The following is a 20950-nucleotide window of genomic DNA, read 5'->3' as shown; positions in this document are numbered from 1 at the left end:
GGATGAAATAAATCAACAGAGTCCATGAATTTACTTATGGTGTTCAAATTCACAAATTCAAAGGCAAACTCTGTTCTCTTTATATACACAACTAGATGAATAGTCGCATCAAATAAGTAAAAGGAAGCATCTCTTTTCTAGAAAGTTAAGTCTTTTCATGAGAAGAATTGGTGTTCCAAACCTTCTCCTTTCCTTCCATTTACAGTTGCAATCTGACACATGGTGTGATGAGGGCTGATGAAGGATCAGTTTCCTACCAGTTATTGTTTGGTTCTAGATCAACAGTATCTGCTGGATGATTATTTATGATGGAGATTGTTGATGTTCAGACTAAAATACATGTATATCATAGTTCTAAGATTCTTCGGTTGCGCATATGTAAACCCTACTCCAGTGTAATAGCCCACAAAGCTCACTAAAGAGGTAAACGGCACTAAGCAAGCCCTGTGTGACAAGCTCGACTGAGAAAGCATGCAAGCGGATTCGAACCTGTGACTCCCGTATGCATCGTCTGGATAATATGGTAGGAGAGAAGCATTCAGATGCTTGCACAACTTGTTTGGTTAGCATAAAGAGGAGCAAAGCCTATTGATTCAGCAGTTTGCTAACCTACTTGTCAGCTACCCGCACTCTGTAATCAGAATAGGGCTCTGGACTTAAAACCACCCGCTTTTAGAAGTCTGGAAGGTGGCGCCTAAACTAGTCGGACTTGCTTGAATCGATAGGCTTACCGAACTTCTCTGTCTATTCATTCACGTCAAGCAGGGCTCATTCAGGGTAGCGCTTCCTACCAAGGATTTTTTCATATTCATAGCTTGAAAGCAAAACCCTTGAAAAAGGGAGGAGCAGTCCCATGCACTGCACCACTTGGAGGTTTCCATAATCTTGCATGTGAAGTTATCTTGACATGATTACACTATCAGTGCACACAAGTCAAACTAAACCATAAAATATCAACAACTATGGTTAACAGATATGTGGCACCTTGCTGTCCACAGATGATAACTAAACAACATAGTACAAACAGAGATTTCCTGCATAAGAGCTGCACTCCATACACCATCTGCCTAAATCCTGGACCTATAATTTGTTCTGAAAAATCTTTCTTTGATTGTACCATGGAAATTTCATACTACATCCTCATCTTCACTTTCCTTTACTTGCTAAAGAACCATATCATTAGAAAATTCCAAAATCTCACACCGAGTCCCTATATCTCTTTGCCCATAATAGACCATTTATATCTTCTCAAGAAACCACTTCATAAAACATTAGCCAAGATCTCAGAAAAGCATGGTCCTTTGCTTTTCCTCCGATTTGGATCGCGTCCTGTCCTGCTTGTCTCTTCCCCTTCTTTTGCAGAGCAATGTTTCACCAAAAACGACGTTGTTTTTGCCAGCCGTCCAAGGTTGCTAGCTGGAAAACATCTTGGTTACAATTATGCCACCCTTGTTTGGGCATCCTATGGCCAACATTGGCGCAACCTAAGACGGATTGCTACTCTTGAAATCTTATCCACTCAGAGAATTCAAATGTTTTCTGACATCCGTAGAGATGAGGTTCGTGCTCTTCTCCAATGCCTTGTGAGGGGCAAAACCAATGGCAGAGATCCTAAAACAAACACGGTGGACATGAAAGCGGCTTTCTTTGAGATGACGCTTAACATCTTAACGATGATGATTGCTGGGAAAAGATACTACAGTGATTCTGGTGAGAGATTGGAGGAATCTAGGAGGTTTAAAGAGATTGTGAGAGAGTTTCCTACTGAGTGGTGCAACAAATATAGGAGATTTTGTGCCACTTCTTAAATGGATAGGAGCAAACAACCTTGAGGATAAGGTGAAGTTAGTGAAGGAAAAGAGGGATAAATTCATGCAAGATTTGATTGAAGAGCACAAGAATAGAAGAAAGGGATCTTCTTTGGAGCAAAAGAACAACACCATGATTGATGTTCTTCTATCACTCCAAGATTCAGAGCCTGATTATTACACAGATGAAGTGATAAGAGGCATGGGAATAGTCATGTTAACAGCAGGGACTGATACTACAGCTAGCACAATGGAATGGGCATTATCACTTCTTCTGAACAATCCTGAGGCACTAAAAAAAGCTCAAGACGAAATAGACACTCACATTGGAGAGTCATCAAGATTACTTGATGATTCAGACCTTGATCAACTCTCTTATCTCCATGGAATCATAAACGAAACTCTCCGAATATCCCCAGCTGCTCCATGTCTTGTACCACATGAGTCCTCTAAGGAGAGTGTCCTTGGAGGTTTTCGTGTACCCCATGGTACAAAGTTGCTGGTGAATTTGTGGGCAATACAAAATGATGCTAAGTTATGGGAAGAGCCGAATGAATTTAAGCCTGAAAGGTTTAACGATTTCAAAGGGCAACGAGACGGGTTCAGGCTAATGCCATTTGGATATGGCAGGAGAGGATGTCCAGGTGAGAATTTGGCAATGCATGTGGCTGGTTTGGCTTTAGGATCCCTTATACAGTGCTTTGAATGGGAGAGAGTAAGTGAAGAACTGGTTGACATGACTGGAGGACCTGGACTCACTATGCCTAAGGCTATACCATTGCTAGCAAAATGTAGGCCACGCCAAAATATTGACAACCTTCTTGCTCATTTGTAATCACAATTCTCCCCTGCACTTTCTGTTTCAAACAGAAGTAATAAATGCAGAAACACAGCGTTACATTTGTCTAGGAACACTTACCATAGAAAGCTAAGTAAAGTGAATAGTAATCTCAAGTACCTGCTAATTCTTCACAGCTTGCAGAGCATGATCAGTAGTTATTAAAGAGGCCAGGCTTCCTGTTCTAGCATCTCTTCTTTTAGTTCCTAATACAACTACTACGTCTCAATCCCAAACTTCTAGTAGCTAATAAATAGTAACATCTAATCTATGTTACGCCTTTCGCTTTCGTTTGCGCAATACCTGAATACAAATATCAATCAATTATGCATTGAAGTTGATCCTCACCTGTTAGCATGCATCAGGATTCACCAATCAAGAGCTCACTACTGTGGTGGTTATGACTCATCATGTATGTGTTTCAATATGCATACCAGCTCGATGTTTGATCAATCATCAAAAGAGGCAAAGAATATAACAAAAAAGCAGCACAAATGTCTTAGTGCACGCACATCAAAATTTTGATGACAGCATCAAATCAATATTGCTTTCAAATCTTTGGTGGCTGAAAAGTAGATTAGTAACGTACCACTTATAAAGAAACATGTATAAACACAGGAAGCTGGAGTAATCATACAATAATCATTGAGAAAAGGAACACGTGTGAATTTCATTAGCAATCAGAATAACATTTAATATTTTGTATAACAAGGATGGATTCCTTTTCGTTTATTATGAACTCATGCAAAAATAATTCAAGGTTAGTTCAAACCATAGTAGCTCTGTTGTTCAGCGCAGCAAATCATTTTCTTAACAGGTTAACTAGACCATCAGCCATAATTGCTACAAGCAAACCATTCAAAAAGATGACAAAAAGTAAACCAGATTATGGTCACCAAATAAATGTTCTCACTGTTTTCCTGCCGTCGTATACAGAAATGCACTTGCTTTCGTTGGTACACTTCAACATGCACAATTCATCATTATCATCTTAGCTCCACCTCCTTCGATCTTCTTCCTCATCCACTGGAGTGTACCATGGTGGTCTTTGCTTTGAGTTGCTCAATCTGTAGTTCAGGAGAATTTCTTCATTACAAATTGCTCTAGTTGCCACAAGAACAAGTGTCTTTAGAACAGGGACATCTACTAATCCCTTCTTGCCAGACTTCCACGATTTGAACCAAAAGGTGCCAAACCTCCTCATGTTAGCCTCCTCACCATTTCCAAATGAAATATTTGGTGTATAGACTCTCATGTGCTTCTCCGGAAGAGGAAAGTCATAAGGGCATACCATTACATTTGGTACCATGTCCTTTGCTGGGTGGTTGGCAAAGTGAGCAAAGGCTAGAGGGTTTCTTCTTTCCAGCACTTCATGGTTGCCTCCTAGACGCGTTCCATCCAACGGCTTACTGAGCATTTTCCAAATTCGCTCAGAACCCTTTTCATCAGCTTGCAGGATGTGCTTAGATTCAGGAAGAGACGATCCATCCCATATTTCACGAGATTCACCACCAACACCCCAGGGCTGTGCATTTATCACAGTTCCATCATATCGTGTGATCAAATATGAATTTTGGGCATCAACTCTTGGATATCCAGGAATATAACGGTAGTATGCAGGGGAGTAGATTACACCAGGGTAGAATGCTAACACAGCACCAACATCAGCTTCACCATGTAAGAATAAACCTTGCCCAGCATCCTCATGTGGAATTTGAGAGGGTTTGACCTCAAGAGTATAGCCCATAAGATCCTTTAAACTCTGTGAAACCTCTGTGAACTTCAATGGCTTGCTTTCAGGTATAGCTGCGCTGAAAACAGAACAGTAATCAAAATCCAGGGTGCAATGCAGCTAATTGTAAATATAACAGGAACAATCGTTCCAAAGAAAATTCGAAATGCAGCTATAGAGAGGTTTAATTGACAATGCCAAGGTTGTAGCTGTCTCATAAAGCGAATAAACTAGGAGAACTAACACATGGAACATGCTTTTAAAAGGCCCGAGTCGCACAGGTAAGAAGCTTATCCAAGAAATAAGAACATCAAAAGAAAGAGATGTAGTGTCATTGAGTAGGGAAATCACCAACCAACCAGCAACAACAACATACCCAGTGGATTCCCACAAAGTGGGGTCCGGAAAAATCAACAACCAACCATCAAAGAAACCAAATATTAATTTTAAACCTGCATAAAGCCCAGTATTGGTCATCCATACCAGGGAGCAATGCAGAAAATCAAAAGAACGTGTCATTAGCAAAATGAATCCCTACAAGATCAGACAGCTAACTAAGGGATGAAGAACCCCTCTTTTAATGATAAGACCTTGGGATGAAGATCCTCATAATAATCCAATTGGTATTAAGAGCTGATAATGATGTTGAACAAGCCAAGATAGTCGTCAGTCGAAGACACAAGTTACAAGCAAAACTATACATTTTAACATAATGAAACTTAAAGTTCCGTGGCAGTTGCATACACTGAAGGACATGAGGACAACAAGCTTGCAATGTTCAAAAATGAGAGCTGACAAGAGCAAAAATGTTAGATCAAAAACTTTATATTTAATAACATTATACTCCTTGTAAGTAGCTATTCATTAGTTCAATACATTCCTGATAATAACTAGCCTCGCCGGCAGAGGTAAGATCTAAAGTATCTACACAAACAGGGTGTTCAATTACTCTTAAACAATAAGACGGCATTGGAAAAATATGAAAAGCTAACAAAGAAAATGCCAGCATATTTAGAATGTTAATGGGAACAACTGCTTCCATTTTTTAGCAACTTCCGCCAGCTCTGTTTGGTAAATCAACATCGGCATATATTAAGAAGGCAAAAAGGGAAAATTCCATCAATTTTTAGCAATTTACATACACACGGCTCTGTTCGGTGAATCTAGCATGCTAAGAGGCTTGAACTGAGGGTCAAATTTCATCCACCTAATCAATTTGCAAATGATCACCATGAATTTACACATCTAATTTAGGCATTACAATCCACAATCCCGTCTAGTCAGAATTACATTGAGTCCAACTTTTCTTTTTTATTGCTAGGAGTTGAAATTTATCTTCCTAATCTGACATAACATAGCAAAATCAGGATAGCAAAGAGTTACCGACATGTATGCTAAAGTTGGGCACTCGGGAAACTTCTACACAAATTTTAGAAAAGCAACAAACTTGAAAGATGCTATGGAAATTCAGCTTAAGATTCTTACCGCTGTGGTCCTTTAATGGAGCAGTCCTACTAGTAGCAAAACTAAGTCCACTGCGACGAGGAGAAGAATTATTTTCGGAAGATGATGTGCCCTGCTTGTCCTTGCCCGTAAGATCAGGTTGTAATATGTAATCCATATGCTTGCAAAAGTTTGTAATCTGGGAATGCACATTTTCTTGGACCTGCTTCTGTTGATCAGCTAGGGAGGCCTTGCCAGCCATGTCAACGATCTCCTCTGCATCAGCTTCAACAGCATCCTTCCCCAAACGATTGTAACTGAAAGGTGAAGTTAATCATGCAAATTGAAACTGTACGTTGTGAAACTTAAAGCACAAAATACATATGCAATTTTACCAAGCAATTCAGCTGAAAAGAAATTAGTTACAGGCAAGAACCATAGAGGACTATAATTTACTGCAACCCCACCCCTCTGGATTGGTATATATTGCAACTAGTGTTAAAAGACTTCAAGCAAAAGTTCACTAAAGAAGAAACAAAAATGAAAATGTGGAATAAGGACCATTCGGTGATGACTCAAGTAAAATCCTAGCTCTTAAAAGAACTGAAAGCAGCATTACATTCATCAGTACTTCAACCAGTCCCATACATGTTTGTCAGCACGGAGAAATGATCTTACTCAAATCAAAAATAATTTAAACTTCCATCATCAGATAAAATATGAGATAACCAGAAAAAATATAAAATATGCTCATAATAAGGTAAACTTTCATAACTTCATCTATTTACAACGGAAACCTATTTATGTACCCCTTGCCCTTTGCCCTTCACTTGTTAAAACAAATCTTACAAGGGTGCATATTTATAATTTAGATGAAAAAAGCCTACGCAACTTACAAACTTTTCCTTCTAAGAAAATGGCTTTGACAGGAGAAGTACACATAATGTAGCCAAACAACTTGGCTCTGCCAATTCTTCATACAATCATCAATGATAAGGCTATATTCTTGGAGTAAATTTCAAGGAGTACAGATAAAACCCAGAGTTGATCGACTTATTATAAATAAAACGCAATTCAGTCGAAGTTGTCTCACCAGTCTGTTTACGGGAAACAGACCTTACCTAGTGTAGAGGAAGAGGCGGTTTACATCAGCTTCAAACTGAAGACTCCTTGGATCTTTAGCAAATGTGGGGCTTTTAGCAAGAACTTTGACAGCCTAAAAGTCATGTCAGGAAACACATTTCTTCAAATTCAGGAGATTAAATACATCAATATTCAATAGTAAAATACAATAAGTACATACCACATTTTATAATCACAAGGGAAAAGGCTCAAATATGCCACTGAACTATCAGAAACGGCTCATTTATGTCACCAGTTAAAAGTTGAGCTCATTCATTCCATCGCCGTTACAAAACCAGCTCATCCATGCCATTACTTTTTAACGGTGGTTTTCAAAAACAACTTTGACATGTGGCCTTTTATTAGAGGTCCACGTCATTAATTAAAATAAGCAAAAAGGTTCAAATATGTCATTGAACTATCAAAAATGGCTCATTTATGCCATCAGTTAAAAGTTCGGCTCATTCATGCCATCACCGTTATAAAATCAACTCACTCATGCCATTACTTTTTAATGATGGGTTTTTAAAAATAGCTTTGCCACATGGTCTTTTATTAGAAGTCCACGCCATTAATTAAAAGAAATCAATATTAATTTCAAAATATCTTAAATTAGTTAGTATCGGGATTATTTATTCCAGCATTTATACCATAATGATGGGAGAAGTTATCCCATATACATGGAGGGATAATTGGAATAGTAGACTTCTTGATACGAGTACGACCACGAGGATAGACGAGAACGAGTGCGTATTGAATCTGTCCAAGGAAGTGCAAAAGTGTGAAAGAGGGCCTAAATGCACTAAAAACAGCCCCTAAGTTACACTTGATGGGCACCTCACCCTTGAGGGGTATTGTGGTTATTTTGTATTCTATTTTGTAATACACTATATATAGAACCTCTTAGGGTTTTTAGTCTAAGATGTTTATTGATCTTGAAAGTTGTAAGAAGAACATTTCTCTCTTGTGAGAAAGGCCTATGGCCGAAACATTGTAACTAGGATTTCCAACTTGAGTGTGGAAGCATTCGTGTTGGATTCATGCTTGGAACGTTGGGTGCTAGAGGAGGTTGAGGTCTCTTTTGTGCTCACCGAAGAGATAGGTATTTTTAGTGTTTGTGTTAAGGGTCCAAGAGTGGAATAGGCTCTTGGGTTCTTAAGATTATACCTTCACTTTGTCTATCTATCTATCTTTACGTACATTTCTTGGACTCTTTGTTGTTGTTCTAGTCAAAACCGTGTGTTGTAGTTTCCATTGTGTTATTGTTCATCTTGTTCTTCATCTTGTTATCTTGATACTCTCTTTGTTAGTTTGTGGTGGCTGTTTTGGTGTCAAATACACCATTGTTAGCTCGTATTATTGTTATTGTAGTGAATCCGAGAGTGGTCTCCAAAAAGGTCCTCGGATCCTTAAGATTAGTGGACTGATTTGGAGTGTGTTTTCGTGCTTCCGTTGTCTTTTTCGTATCATTTGGTATCAAAGCATGGCTTGATCTTGTTCCTACAAGATCAATCTTGGACTTGCTTTTTAGAAAATTCAAAAAAAAAAAAAATTGTTGTTGAAAAACTGAAAATTCCAGAAAAAAAAAAAAGAGCAATCTGTCCATTTAGTGTTCTTGGCCGAAAATTGTGTTTTTGTTGTGTATTGGCCATATTTTTATTTGTCTTTGTTGTCTCTAAGTGTTAGTTTTGTTCCTCACTAACACGTTGAGTCTATATCTTAGATTTGAGCTTGAAATGTTGATGTTGTTAATGTGAACAAAGTGTGGCCGATTGTTGTTGGTATTGTTGTTGCGGGTTCAAAACTTGAACGTGTGATGTGTTGTTGGTTCAAGTTTTGAACGTGTATTGTGGAGATTGTGTTGTGGAATTTAAGCTTGGGAAGTTGCTGTTGTTTGGGAGATCCAACTTGAACCTTAGAACTTCAAGACTCAAAATTTGTGTTCTTGGTGTTCTTCACCATCTTCATATATTGTTGACGAAAAAAGTGGTTGTTGATCTTAGAAGTTGAAGAAAAAGAGTGTGTATTATGTTAGTCTTGCAAGACATAGATCCAAGTTTCAAGGTGTAGTACTTGTGACTCAAAGACTTTTCCTACACACTAACGACTTTACATCACTTCTCAACCACTTTCCCATGAAACAAGGGTCCATGTTTTAAGGAAAAGTACTACAAAAGTCAAGTCTTGAAATGTGAAACTTGAAAAAAAGGTTCCAAGACTTATTCTTCCCTCATTAAAACAAATTCCATCAATCCAAATTAAAATTGGTCAAGACTTGGACTTTGGAAAATAAAAATTGTAGAAACCGCAACCAATACTTGGCTTCCACGTCATTAAGTCACTGTTCACGCATCAAATTTTGGCTCAAATTTGAGATTTTATTAGCTTCTTTTTATTGTTCCGTAGTTTCATTTGTTGGTACCACTACTAATTGGAAAACTAGTACTCATGTACTAGATTGTTAGTTAGTCTTTGTGTTCGTTCATTCGTGTTTAGCGTTTGTTGTGTGCTTTTTTTTCTCTTTTGTGAATTTGTTGTGTCTTGTTGGTTCAAGTCCGTAAACAATTTTTCTTTTGAGTCAACTAAAACGAAAATCTATTCCGAGCAAAGATGGACTCATCCCTCAATCACTCACGAAGTACAAGCCGACTTTCAACACTTGTGAAATCAAGTGTGAGGTAAAACCGAGAGTGAGGGTGTGGTGAGGCATTTTGAACTAACAAGTTTGTTTTGTTGTTTGTTGTTGTCCTTTGCTTTAGGTATCATGGCTGCCACTAATTTCGATGCCACATTTGATCGCATCAATGATGATATTGAAGAAATGAAATGGCACGTGAAAAGGCTACGCCAATTGTTACCTAAACTTATCCCACAAAATCCAACTTTCCTTGTCCAAACACCTTTTGCCGAGAGGTTCCCGAAGGAAGAGGTGGACTGCCCCGACCCACACCAAGGTAAAGAGGAGATTGAAACATCTTTGGTACTTGATAGTGAACTTATAGAGAGTGAAGCACTTGCTAGTTCCAAATCTGTCCGTGAGATAGATCATGCTCTCTTTAGGTTTAATATTTTGTTTGAAGATGATATAAACACTCTAATGAACCTAGTGGTGAAAATTATGGCATAGCTTGCCTTGAAGGCTATAGCCGATATGCTAACCCACTATAGTATGACAACATTCCTCTTAAAGATGAAAATCTCTTCTTGAAAGATAATAGTACTCTTATGGGCAAGGAATGTGTAGTCTCGGAAATGAGTACTCTTGGTAGTACTCTTGGTGTTCATGATGATCAATTTACTCTTAAATGTAGTTCACTACTTGAGCATGTGAATGAAGTGCTTAAAAATTCACAAGTTACTGATGGTGTCTATAGAATTGATCTTGATAATGCGCATGACTCTTTGAACATCGTGTGTGGTAAAAGCATTGCGATTAGTTTTGTTCATAGAGATCATGTGTATGAAAATGTTTTTGTGTGTGAATGTAGGAGTGACATTCTAGGGGAAGGAGGGGCTAGCCTCAGCTTAGGCCCTTGGCTAATTATTCCATTTGATCCCGGTACCATCTTAGGGTGGGAAAGGATGACTCTCGGCCTATTTTCCTTTTGTCTTGATGCTTGTCCAAGCCACGTCCTTTGTAGCAATTGTACTAATCTTTTCATGATTAAAATAAAGGACCCGTGGCTATACTTCAAATTTGTCCCGCCTCGGCATGGCATGTTGATGCGTTATTTTTGCTAACTCTAACCCCTCATATCATGAGGATGTGTGCTTGTTGTCTTCTCTTGATTTGCAAGGTACGGATTCGAGGTCGAATCCTTTTCAAGAAGGGGAGGATGATACAAGTACGACCACGAGGATGGACGAGAACGAGTGCATATTGAATCTGTCCAAGGAAGTGCACAAGTGAAGTGTGAAAGAGGGCCTAAATGCACTAAAAACAGCCCCTAAGTTACACTTAATGGGCACCTCACCCTTGAGGGGTATTGTGGTCATTTTATATTCTATTTTGTAATACACTATATATAGAACCTCTTAGGGTTTTTAGTCTTAGATGTTTATTGATATTGAAAGTTGTAAGAAGAGCATTTCTCTCTTGTGAGAAAGGCCTATGGCCGAAACATTGTAACTAGGATTTCCAACTTGAGTGTGGAATCATACGTGTTAGATTCATGCTTGGAACGTTGGGTGCTAGAGGAGGTTGAGGTCTCTTTTGTGCTCACCGAAGAGCTAATTCGTGATGGGAGAAGTTATTCCATATGCATGGCGGGATGATTGGGATAATAGACTTCTTTTAAGTCATTATTTAGAAAAGATTTTTTCAATATAATTCGTGATGGGAGAATGGATAAGTTTTATTGGTACGCCTCTTTCTTTTTCTTGCTTGCCCTAATCGTTCATTGGTTTATTTTCTTGCAACTTCGGAGTATATATAGGAGTCACTGAAACTAAAACTAATTAGTCACTGTACGATAGAATTTTTGAGGTTTTTATTAAGCGTATCATTTATAATGATTTAGAATCAACTAGAAATAGCCAAAGGATATACATTAATCACTGTTTTTTCTGATTAGAAAAATAGTAGTTGTTGTAGGAAAAAAAATATTTTAATGAGTGTGGGTCGGGTTATGTTAAATGAATAGGTTGTTTTTAATGGGTCTAAGATATTTTGAAATTAATATTGATTTATTTTAATTAATGTCGCGGACCTCTAATAAAAGGCCACATGACAATTGTTTTTGAAAACACACCATTAAAAAGTAATTACATGGGTGAGTTGATTTTATAACGACGATAGCATGAATGAACTGAACTTTTAACTGATGGCATAAATGAGCCATTTCTGATAGTTTAATGTCATATTTGAGACTTTTTCCTTATTTTAATTAATAACATGGACCTTTAATAAAAGGTCATGTGGCAAAGCTGTTTTTGAAAACCACCGTTAAAAATTAATAGCATGGATGAGCCGATTTTGTAACCGCGATGGCATGAATGAGCCAAACTTTCTGGTGGCATAAATGAGTCATTTCTGATAGGTCAATGGCATATTTGAGCCTTTTCCCTAATCACAAATACCAGAAAAAAGTATTACTCCCTCCATTTCAATTTGTTTGTCTTACTTTCCTTTTTAGTCCATTTCAAAATAAAAAATGCCTCTTTCCGTCTCTTAACACTTTTTCGTTCCAATTTTCCACCCAGCATGTTTAACACCACAACATTAAAAGACACATAACATTCTACATATCTTTAGCTGAAATCACCCAATTCAAGAGTCTTATTACTTTCTTAAAACTCTGTGTCAAGTCGAAAACAGACAAACAAATTGAAATGGAAGGAGTATACATATCACAAATTCATAAATTTTATAGTTAAAAGCTCCAAATAATAAAGCTGTGATTTATTTTTTTTTAGGGAAGAAGGAAGAGCCCAAAAAATCCATATGAATAAAGAATATAATTTTAATATTATGAATATTTTGTTCCCCATTAAAATTATGTGTCCAAATATTCAAGATTACGCCTTTGAACAGTACATCAGGTGTAGGAAAGAAGTTTCAGTTGAGAACCTTTTAATGTAGATTCAGCAGTCCTTTTTAATTTATACTTTTAAACTTCGCGCCAAATTAAAACCAAACAAACAGATTCTTTACTCTCCTTTCAACTTCGTGCCAAATTAAAACCAGACAAACATATTTTTACTTTTTTTTAAACTCCATACCAAGTCAAAAACAAACAAACATATTGAAAACAGAGGGAGTATACATATCACAAATTCACATTTTTTTAGAGTCAAAACTCAAAAATAATCAAAGATAATCTTTTTTGACCCTCCAATAACAAAGATGTGGTCTTTTTTAAGGAGGAAGGAAGAACCCAAAAACCCCATATGAATTAAAAATGAAATCTTTATATTATGAACACTTAGTGCCCCATTAAAATTACATGTCCAAGATTCAAGATTACACCTTTGAACAGTGCAGCAAATGCAGGGAAGAAGTTTCAGTCGAGCATATTTTGGTACATTCTACAGATTTTTAGTTTAAGACTACAAAATTCATCCGTCTTCTTACTTTTCTTTTGAATCAATGCAAAGTCAAAACCATTCGAACATATTATTTACTTTCATAAACTCTGTGCTAAGTCAAAACCAAACAAACAGATTCTTTCTCTTAAACTCTGTGCCAAGTCAAAACCAGACAACAACATACTCATACCCAGTATAGTCCCACAAAGTCGAAACCAGACAAACAAATTGAAATGCAGTGAGTATATATCACAAATCACAATCTTTTCAGTTAAAGTAATCAAAGATAAACTTTTTGACTCTCCAAATAACAAAGTTGTGACCTTTTATCAAGGAGGAACGAAGAACCTCAAAACCCCATATGAATTAAAAAATGGAATTTTAATTTTAAAAAGGAAAGGAAGCCTGGTGTTTGAAAAGAGCCTCTCTATCTCACCTCTTCTGAGGTAGTGGTATGGACTACATACACTACCCTCTCCAAACCCTGCTTTGTGGGAATATACTAACTTTGTTGTTGTTTTAAAGTTAGTTCAGTGCACTAAAGCTACCTCTATGCACATGGTTCAGGGAAGGAGCCGACCACAAAGATCCAATGCACACAGTCTTACATTGTATTTTCACAAGAGGCATTAAAATAATAGAATTTTAATAATAAAAAAACAAAAAAAGGGACAGCGCAATGCACTAAAATTCCCGCTATGTGATGTAAAAAAATGAACCTTGTCGTGCCCCATTAAAATGATAAGTCCAAGAATCAAGATTATATAGCTTTGAACTGTAACGTCAGAAATGAGAAAAGAAAAAGGGGTACCTCTTGAAATTTGTGGAAGAGGGAGGCCATGGCCGAACTGGCTATAGCTGCTTGCTGCAACCCTTTGAACTGAAAATTTTGCGGCGTTGTAGTTGACTTGATTTGATGGAAGAAATTGGGGAGGGGGGGGCGCTGTGTAATATGTTGAAATGAGAGGGGTCAATTTGGATTATTGAACTTCCTTTTTTTTTAAGAGAAGGGAATGTGTGCACGATATAGTGAATATGTTATTTGTGAATTCACATTTTTTTTTTTGAGAGGGTTCAGAGAAGGGCTGGGTCTAGGGGCCGGAAGGGTGTTTACTCATTCTCCTCCGTAAAACATTACGATATATATATATATATATATCGCATAGATTTATTTATGTATTTATGTATATTGTCACACTCTTTTTTTTTATTAAAAAGATAAAATTTTATTAGTTTGAAAGGATTTTTTAATTATGTGACAAAAGATAAAAATTTTATTTCAGAAAGGATCTTTTACAATTAAATTTAGAGTCGTCGCTTGACATAAATCGGATGTGCCAAGTCACCTTTGAAAATCTTTTTTTAAAACAGTTTCTCTAAAACTGATCTGCGAACAAAGATTCCGGCTAACGAATTCTGTTGACCGGGGAAGGTGTTAGGCACCCCTCGATCCCGTAGTTCAACCATGATCGCTCCGTACAGTGTATCGGCTAGTGTGACGCTATGAAGTGAATAGACCAACAAAACACATAAAACAAGCAAACAAAAAATCAAACAAAGTTCAAAATCAAAATAATGTCCAGTCCAAATCATATAATCCTAAAAATAGAAAAATACGAAAATGCAAATACTATTTTTAACTAATCCTAGACTATGCTTTATCCGATGCCTCGAACCTTGATCACGATCATCTTCCGCCAACATAATACGTCGGGGCATTCCCCGGTGGATTAATACAAATGGCCTCGAGGCATTCCCCAGCTAAATGAATACATTGTTTCAATGCGAGAAAACCAAATCCATTCAACCAATATTTCAAACATTCAACAATCCACAATCCCTAAATTTGCCTACCCCCTATCATTTTCCTATCTGTTTGACAGCCTAACACATGATACTATCGCGTCCAACAACATCAATGAACCAAAATTAATCCATATTCACTTTTATCAACGTCAACCCCTTTTTCCGAAATCCAATTTAGCCCTTAATCAAGTTCAAATCATTCAATTAACCAACTCAAATAATCAATCAATATTAACAAACATTTATGATGATTCAAACATATCGAATCAACGAAAATGAAATCCACACCAATGAATTTACCACACAAAGTGTCAAACAATCAAAAATTAATCAAGAATAAGATGAAGAATGGGCCTTAAAGCCACTTTCAATCAGGTATTGTTCGATTAAACGATATGGAGTCCGTGGTGAGAACCTCGAATAAAACCTCAGTGACCGAATTCAACGTGAACCCGCCAATTCGATCGATCCCAAAGCTGAACAATCAAAAATAGCAATCTCAAATCAAATCCCCCAAAAATCTGAATAAATCTAGACCAAGAAACCAATGTTCGCGACTTTGTTCATGATGCTATTCACGTCAACAAGGTTACGCGTTTTGTTGGCAAAAGGCGTGGTCGTTGGGCTGGATGACTACGGCTTCAACAGAGCTCCGACAAGCCTCAACAATGACAAACCCGATGAGGTTGAGCCGAATTGGGTCACGGGCTTTGGTGCTTGTGACCAGAGCTGGTGGTTTAAGCCGAAATCTGGTAGATTTTGAGTAATGGATGTTTAGACATCGGTCAATAGCATTTTTTGGTGGTTTTCAACTAATTTTGGATGTTTTGATGCGTTTTCGACAAATCCATCGTCGGAACAGTAACAAACGTAGGACTTGTGTTTCTCTCTCAATTTTGATTAAACTCCCTCTATTTTCTACCTCTAATCTCTCTCAGCTCTCCGATTCCAGTGCATGTTGTTTATTCATCGCATGTACATTTATCCTAAGCTGTTTTGAGTATTTTGATGGTGAAATATATATTCTGTGAGGTGTATTTTTCAGGTGGTGTGTGAGTATTGTGTGTATATTATTTTGTGGGGGGGTGAGTGATGTGAGTTGTAAGAATTGTGAGTGGCAGTGGGGGTCATAAAATTTTGTGTGTAGATCTCTATATTATGTGTATGGTGTATGTCTATATGATGACCATGGAAAAGGTGACTTGGGGGTGTGGGTAGGGTAAGGGTATGTGGGGTACGGTGTGTAAGGTGGTGGTTAGGATGAGGTAAAATTAGTTAGGGTGAGGTGTCAAAAATGGTTAAAAGTTTGTTGGATTTTTCATTGTGTGGAATTTATCACATGGTGAAGGTCTATAGTAAAGTGAGGGTAAATGGGTAAAAACACATTTTCGAAAGGGACAAAATTAAGTGTCTATATCATGCCCCTTTTTGGAAGTAAGCACAAAGTGTTTTCATGCAAATAAGTAGACAATGAGACAGAATTTTGAATCAGCCATTATTCAAAGGAAGAAACAGAAGGAAGAAGGACAACGGAGTTGGAGAGCCGAGTGAGGTCTCGTCAAGGTTCTAATCTGCGGCTCTGTCATTACATCAAAAATTAAAATTTACAAGTTAAAAATAAATAAAATTACAAAAATCCTATCTATGCAACTTCTTTTGGGACTCTTGACTTGAGTTTCATCACCCTATTCTTCAGGCGGGCTCTTGACTTGCAATTTCTTCAACTTGTTGCTTGGCTTTCAATTTCTTCACCTTGTTCTTCAGGCGGGCTCCTGACTTGCTATTTTTCACTCTGTTGACTTTCAATTTCTTCACCTTATTGCTTGACTTTCAACTTCTTCACTTTATTGCTCAACTTTCATCTTCTTTACCTTGTTGCTTGACTTTCCATTTATTTGTCCTGTTCTTCAGGTGGGCTCTTGAAATCACATCAAAACTAAAAAGAAAATTATCCCAAACAAAATTAGTATAAAGAGAAATTTCATTTGCCAGAAAAGTAAAGTTCCAAAAACAGGAATTAAATTTTTTCTCCAGTTTATCATCAGAGGACTTTTGTGAAAGTCACATCATAACTACTTGAAAACCCCAAACAAAGAAATGCATCTTCTATGGGTTAATTGTAATGATTCAGCTAGAAAGTGCATTTTCTAGGAGTCAAAGGGAATGACTTTACTAGAAAGTACATTTTCTAGGAATTAGGGGGAATGACTCGATTTGGAAGTACATCTTCTAGGAATCAAGGGGACTGACTCGACTAAAAAGTACATCTTCTAGGAATCAAGGGGAATGACTCAACCAGGAAGTACATCTTCTAGGAATCAAAGGGAATGACTCGACCGGGAAGTACATCTTCTAGTAATCAAGGGGAATGACTCGACCAGGAAGTACATCTTCTAGGAATCAAGGGAAATGACTCGACTAGGAAGTACATCTTCTAGGAATCAAGGGGAATGACTCGACCAGTAAGTACATCTTCTAGGAATCAAAGGGAATGACTCGACTAGGAAGTACACCTTTTAGGAATCAAGGGGGATGGCTCGACCAGGAAGTATATCTTCTAGGAATCAAAGGAAATGACTCAAACAGGAAGTACATCTTCTAGGAATTAAGGGAACTGACTCGACTAGGAAGTATATCTTCTAAGAATCAAAGGGAATGACTCGAATAGGAAGTACATCTTCTAGGAATCAAGGGGACTGACTCGACTAGGAGGTACATCTTCTAGGAATCAAGACTTAAGTTAGAAAGTGCATCACCTAACAAGTAAAGTTCAAATTACCCAATCAAGGAAGTGCAACTCCTTATAAATGTCACTTGAATTATCTAGATAAGGAAATGTGTCTCCTTACAAATGCCACTTGAATTACCCAAGAAAATGTGTCTCCTTACAAATGTCGTTTGAATTACCCAAATAAGAAAATGCATCTCCTTACAAATGTCGCTTAAATTATCTAGATAAGAAAATATATCTCCTGACAAATGTAACTTGAATTACCCAGACAAGGAAATTCGTCTACTTACAAATGCCACTTAAATTACTCAGACAGGGTCCTTACAAATACCACTTGAATTACCCAGATAAGGAAATGCGTCTCCTTACAAATGCCGCTTGGATTACCCAGATAAGGAAATATGTCGCCTTACAAATGCCGCTTGGATTACCCAGACAAGGAAATGCATCTCTTGGACAAGAAAGTATGGTCCGAGGGATATAGGATGATGGGTTTTTAGTACAGTTTTGATTATCAAACTTGTGCAGTAACCTTGCTTCTTGCATTTGTAAAAGTAAGAAATTATAGCCTTTGATGTTTAGGATTTGAAATCCTTGATTTGAAGGTAACATGTTTCTTATTTTGACAAAGAAACCTAGTGAGTTTAAAACATAGTGGATGGTTTGTAGCTTTGGCTTTCGAGACAATTGCTCTAGCACTGTGATAAGCCCAAATTACACCTCTCTTGCGAGAGAGTAAGTGGTCGTTGTCAAATATAGAACCCAACTAGGTTAGGTGTCGAATCCCACAGGGAATGCCGTGTTCACTAAGTATTATGGTTGTTATCAGACTGTTGATTGAAGGTTCCAGAGAAAAGAGGGTTTGGCTTTATGAATTATATCTAAATTATTGTAACAGAGTTGTTCCAACTAGTGATTTCCTTGTAAATGGTAATTCAATGAGATTAAACAAACTAGAGTTATGGTTACCAAGATGCTTAAACAGTTGAGGTTGTGAATCATCTTTGAGTTCCAATTAATAACTTCAATTGCAAGAGTAGTTGGATCCTATTGTTTACCCATTAGTTTCTCAACCTAGATGGATAGTTTATCCTTTAATTCTCTCGAACTTAGAGAATGTATTGATTATTCAACTATTTTCTCATGTAGGTCAATCCTGTTAAGGCATCTGTCCTTAATCCAAAGGTTAAAACCTCTACATTCCATGTAAACCCTTTCTTTTCCCAACAAACACTTTTCTATTCGAACAAGTGATGTTCTTGTGCTCACCTTTCAAGTTTGCAACCAAGAAAAGTCATTAAAGTGAAGAAGGGTTTATGCAAGGTCAATTACCCACAGAACTCAATTACATTCACAACCCAAATCAGCTATTTACATCAAGACTCCCATAACCTTAGTTAATGGAGCTTAGCCACACATCTCCATAGAAAAACAAGAAGGAGTCATTATATTTCTCATAAATAAATTCAGAAAATACTTACAAGGAATCAAAGATTTATTCTTAAATCTTCAAGAAATTATGAATAATATGTTTAGATCCACAAATCTAGTTGTTTCTCAAAGAATACTTCTTACAATAATGTTCGGAGTTGGAAAATATACTACAAATAAAATAAAACCTAAACTAGGTATTTATATGTTCCTAAGTACAAAGTATTTAAAATTTAAACTTAGAAAAAGCCGCGTCTAAGTTGATGGTCACATCGACGGTCCATCGAGTGAACCGTAGTTGAGAGGCTCAGAATGCCATGTTCTGGATAAGGGTTTATGACCGACTCGGTGGTCCGTTGCTTGTCCGACGGTTCGTCGCATGGATCGTTACTTAATCCTCAAGATCTCCAAGTTCTGTATTAGCCTGACAGTTAAGTTGGCAGTTCATCGGAGACGCGATGGTCCGCCACTTGGACCGTCACAGAGGTCACTCAATTTTTTCTTTCTGTTTTGGTCTGACGGTTACCCTGGTGGTCCGTCGTATGTCTGGCGGTCCACCAGTTTGACCATCGAAATCCTTTATCTGCTATTTTTCCATATTTTTCTTCCAGCTAACTCCTTAACCTGAAAACACTAAAATCCAGTGTTAAAGACAACAGTAGTTGCTTGATAACATACAATTATCTCTTGAAAAAAATGTAAAATATTCTATCAAAAGCCAAAATATCAATACCCTCAACTTAAGACACTTGATTGTCCTCAAGCAACTCAACACCAAATTGCATTCATAAATAACACAATGACAAACAATTGACTACTGAATTAGACTCCACATAACTATTCACTTGTCATCTTACTCATATGGGCTCAACACATCAGGATCTATAACCGGCATTAATTAAAATACATCATACATACAAACATGGATATCATATCTCACAGAGATTAGCAAATAAGTGTAACTCAAGTTGCCCTCACAGCTAATAAAATCCACCACTCATTATAATTTATGGATATAAAGCAAAACTCTCACACTCATTAAAGAAGTTACAAACATAGTGTCCATACCCATAGACTTACCCTTATCATCTAACGCCCCCTTGTAGTTGATTTGCCAAGATCAAGCAAGTTTTTTCTAGGCTTGTAATGAGGTTTTTGGCTAAGGAAGGAAGGATTTAGAGAGAAGTGACTCAACAGTAGGATTTAACTCTCTTTGCCCTTGAATTCTACCTACCACAGCCACTGTTTTACTAGCTCACTTACCTATCTTATTCATTCACACTTTACCATAATGCCCTCTTTATGTATATATATATATATATATATATATATATATATAAGCATCAACCATCCCTAACTTATGCTGATGCAGTCAATCAAGGTACACAATGTCTTGAATAGACCAAGGCCAGATGCTTTAAACTAAGCTCTAAATTAACTTACCATTAGACAACTGACATTTTGACAATAGCCACCCTCAACTTAGGCATTTTGCCTAAGTTTAAGTACACAATGTTCAATATTGGGACAAGGCCAGATTTAGGTGTTAACAATCTAAACAGAGTTAATTACAGTTATTGGTGATGAAGAAAAATTATGGCAAGCTCAAAGAAGGGTTTAAAAATGGAAAAATCTTTTTGGTGAGGTTAATTATTTTGGCTAAGTTGACTAAAAGTACAAGGCGGACTGCTATCACTTCTTATTTCATCAACCACAAAACAGCATCAATGAACCAGGCTAGTTCTAGGTACTACACTATGCAAGAACTAACACAAATGCTCGCACACACAGGCAACTGAGTCAAACTCATTCTACTGCTCTTAAGATTTCCATCATATCTCATGCATATCTTACATGTTAATGCCAGTTACAGATTCACTAAAGGTTGCTCACATATGCTAGAAGATTGAAGTAAACAGTCACACAAACATGTTCATAGCCTTATGCCAATATCATTCATCATCCATATATATAACACAAGATGCTAAAATAAAAGATATTTTTATAAATAA

General features: G+C 37.2%; 1 protein-coding gene and 1 pseudogene across 1 annotated transcript; one reads left to right on the top strand and one right to left on the bottom strand.

The window, feature by feature from the left end:
* Positions 1–1046: 1046 nt before the first annotated feature.
* LOC107849885 lies at positions 1047–2714 on the top strand (annotated as a pseudogene).
* A 577-nt stretch (positions 2715–3291) lies between these two features.
* On the bottom strand, positions 3292–14091 carry LOC107851225. The gene is made up of 4 exons (XM_016696165.2): positions 13782–14091; positions 6943–7037; positions 5864–6138; positions 3292–4452 (listed from the first exon to the last, which is right to left on the bottom strand). The coding sequence occupies exons 1-4, from the start codon at positions 13809–13811 to the stop codon at positions 3638–3640; spliced, it is 1215 nt and encodes a 404-aa protein (XP_016551651.2). The 5' UTR covers positions 13812–14091; the 3' UTR covers positions 3292–3637.
* Positions 14092–20950: the final 6859 nt, after the last annotated feature.

The sequence above is a fragment of the Capsicum annuum genome, chromosome 12 (genome assembly GCF_002878395.1).
Source record: "Capsicum annuum cultivar UCD-10X-F1 chromosome 12, UCD10Xv1.1, whole genome shotgun sequence".
In the NCBI taxonomy this organism is placed as follows: domain Eukaryota; kingdom Viridiplantae; phylum Streptophyta; class Magnoliopsida; order Solanales; family Solanaceae; genus Capsicum; species Capsicum annuum.
The sequence above is the reverse complement of the archived record's forward strand: the minus strand, read 5'-3'. Positions and strand labels throughout refer to the sequence as shown.

What these genes read in the sequence shown, in the direction of transcription:
- LOC107851225 (XM_016696165.2), bottom strand. Translation starts at nt 13,811, where the DNA reads ATGGCCTCCCTCTTCCACAAATTTCAAGAG. An exon ending in TCTTCCACAAATTTCAAGAG is followed by an intron (nt 7,038 to 13,781) that starts GTACCCCTTTTT and finishes CATGACTTTTAG; the next exon opens with GCTGTCAAAGTTCTTGCTAA. An exon ending in TCCATTAAAGGACCACAGCG is followed by an intron (nt 4,453 to 5,863) that starts GTAAGAATCTTA and finishes TTTTCAGCGCAG; the next exon opens with CTATACCTGAAAGCAAGCCA.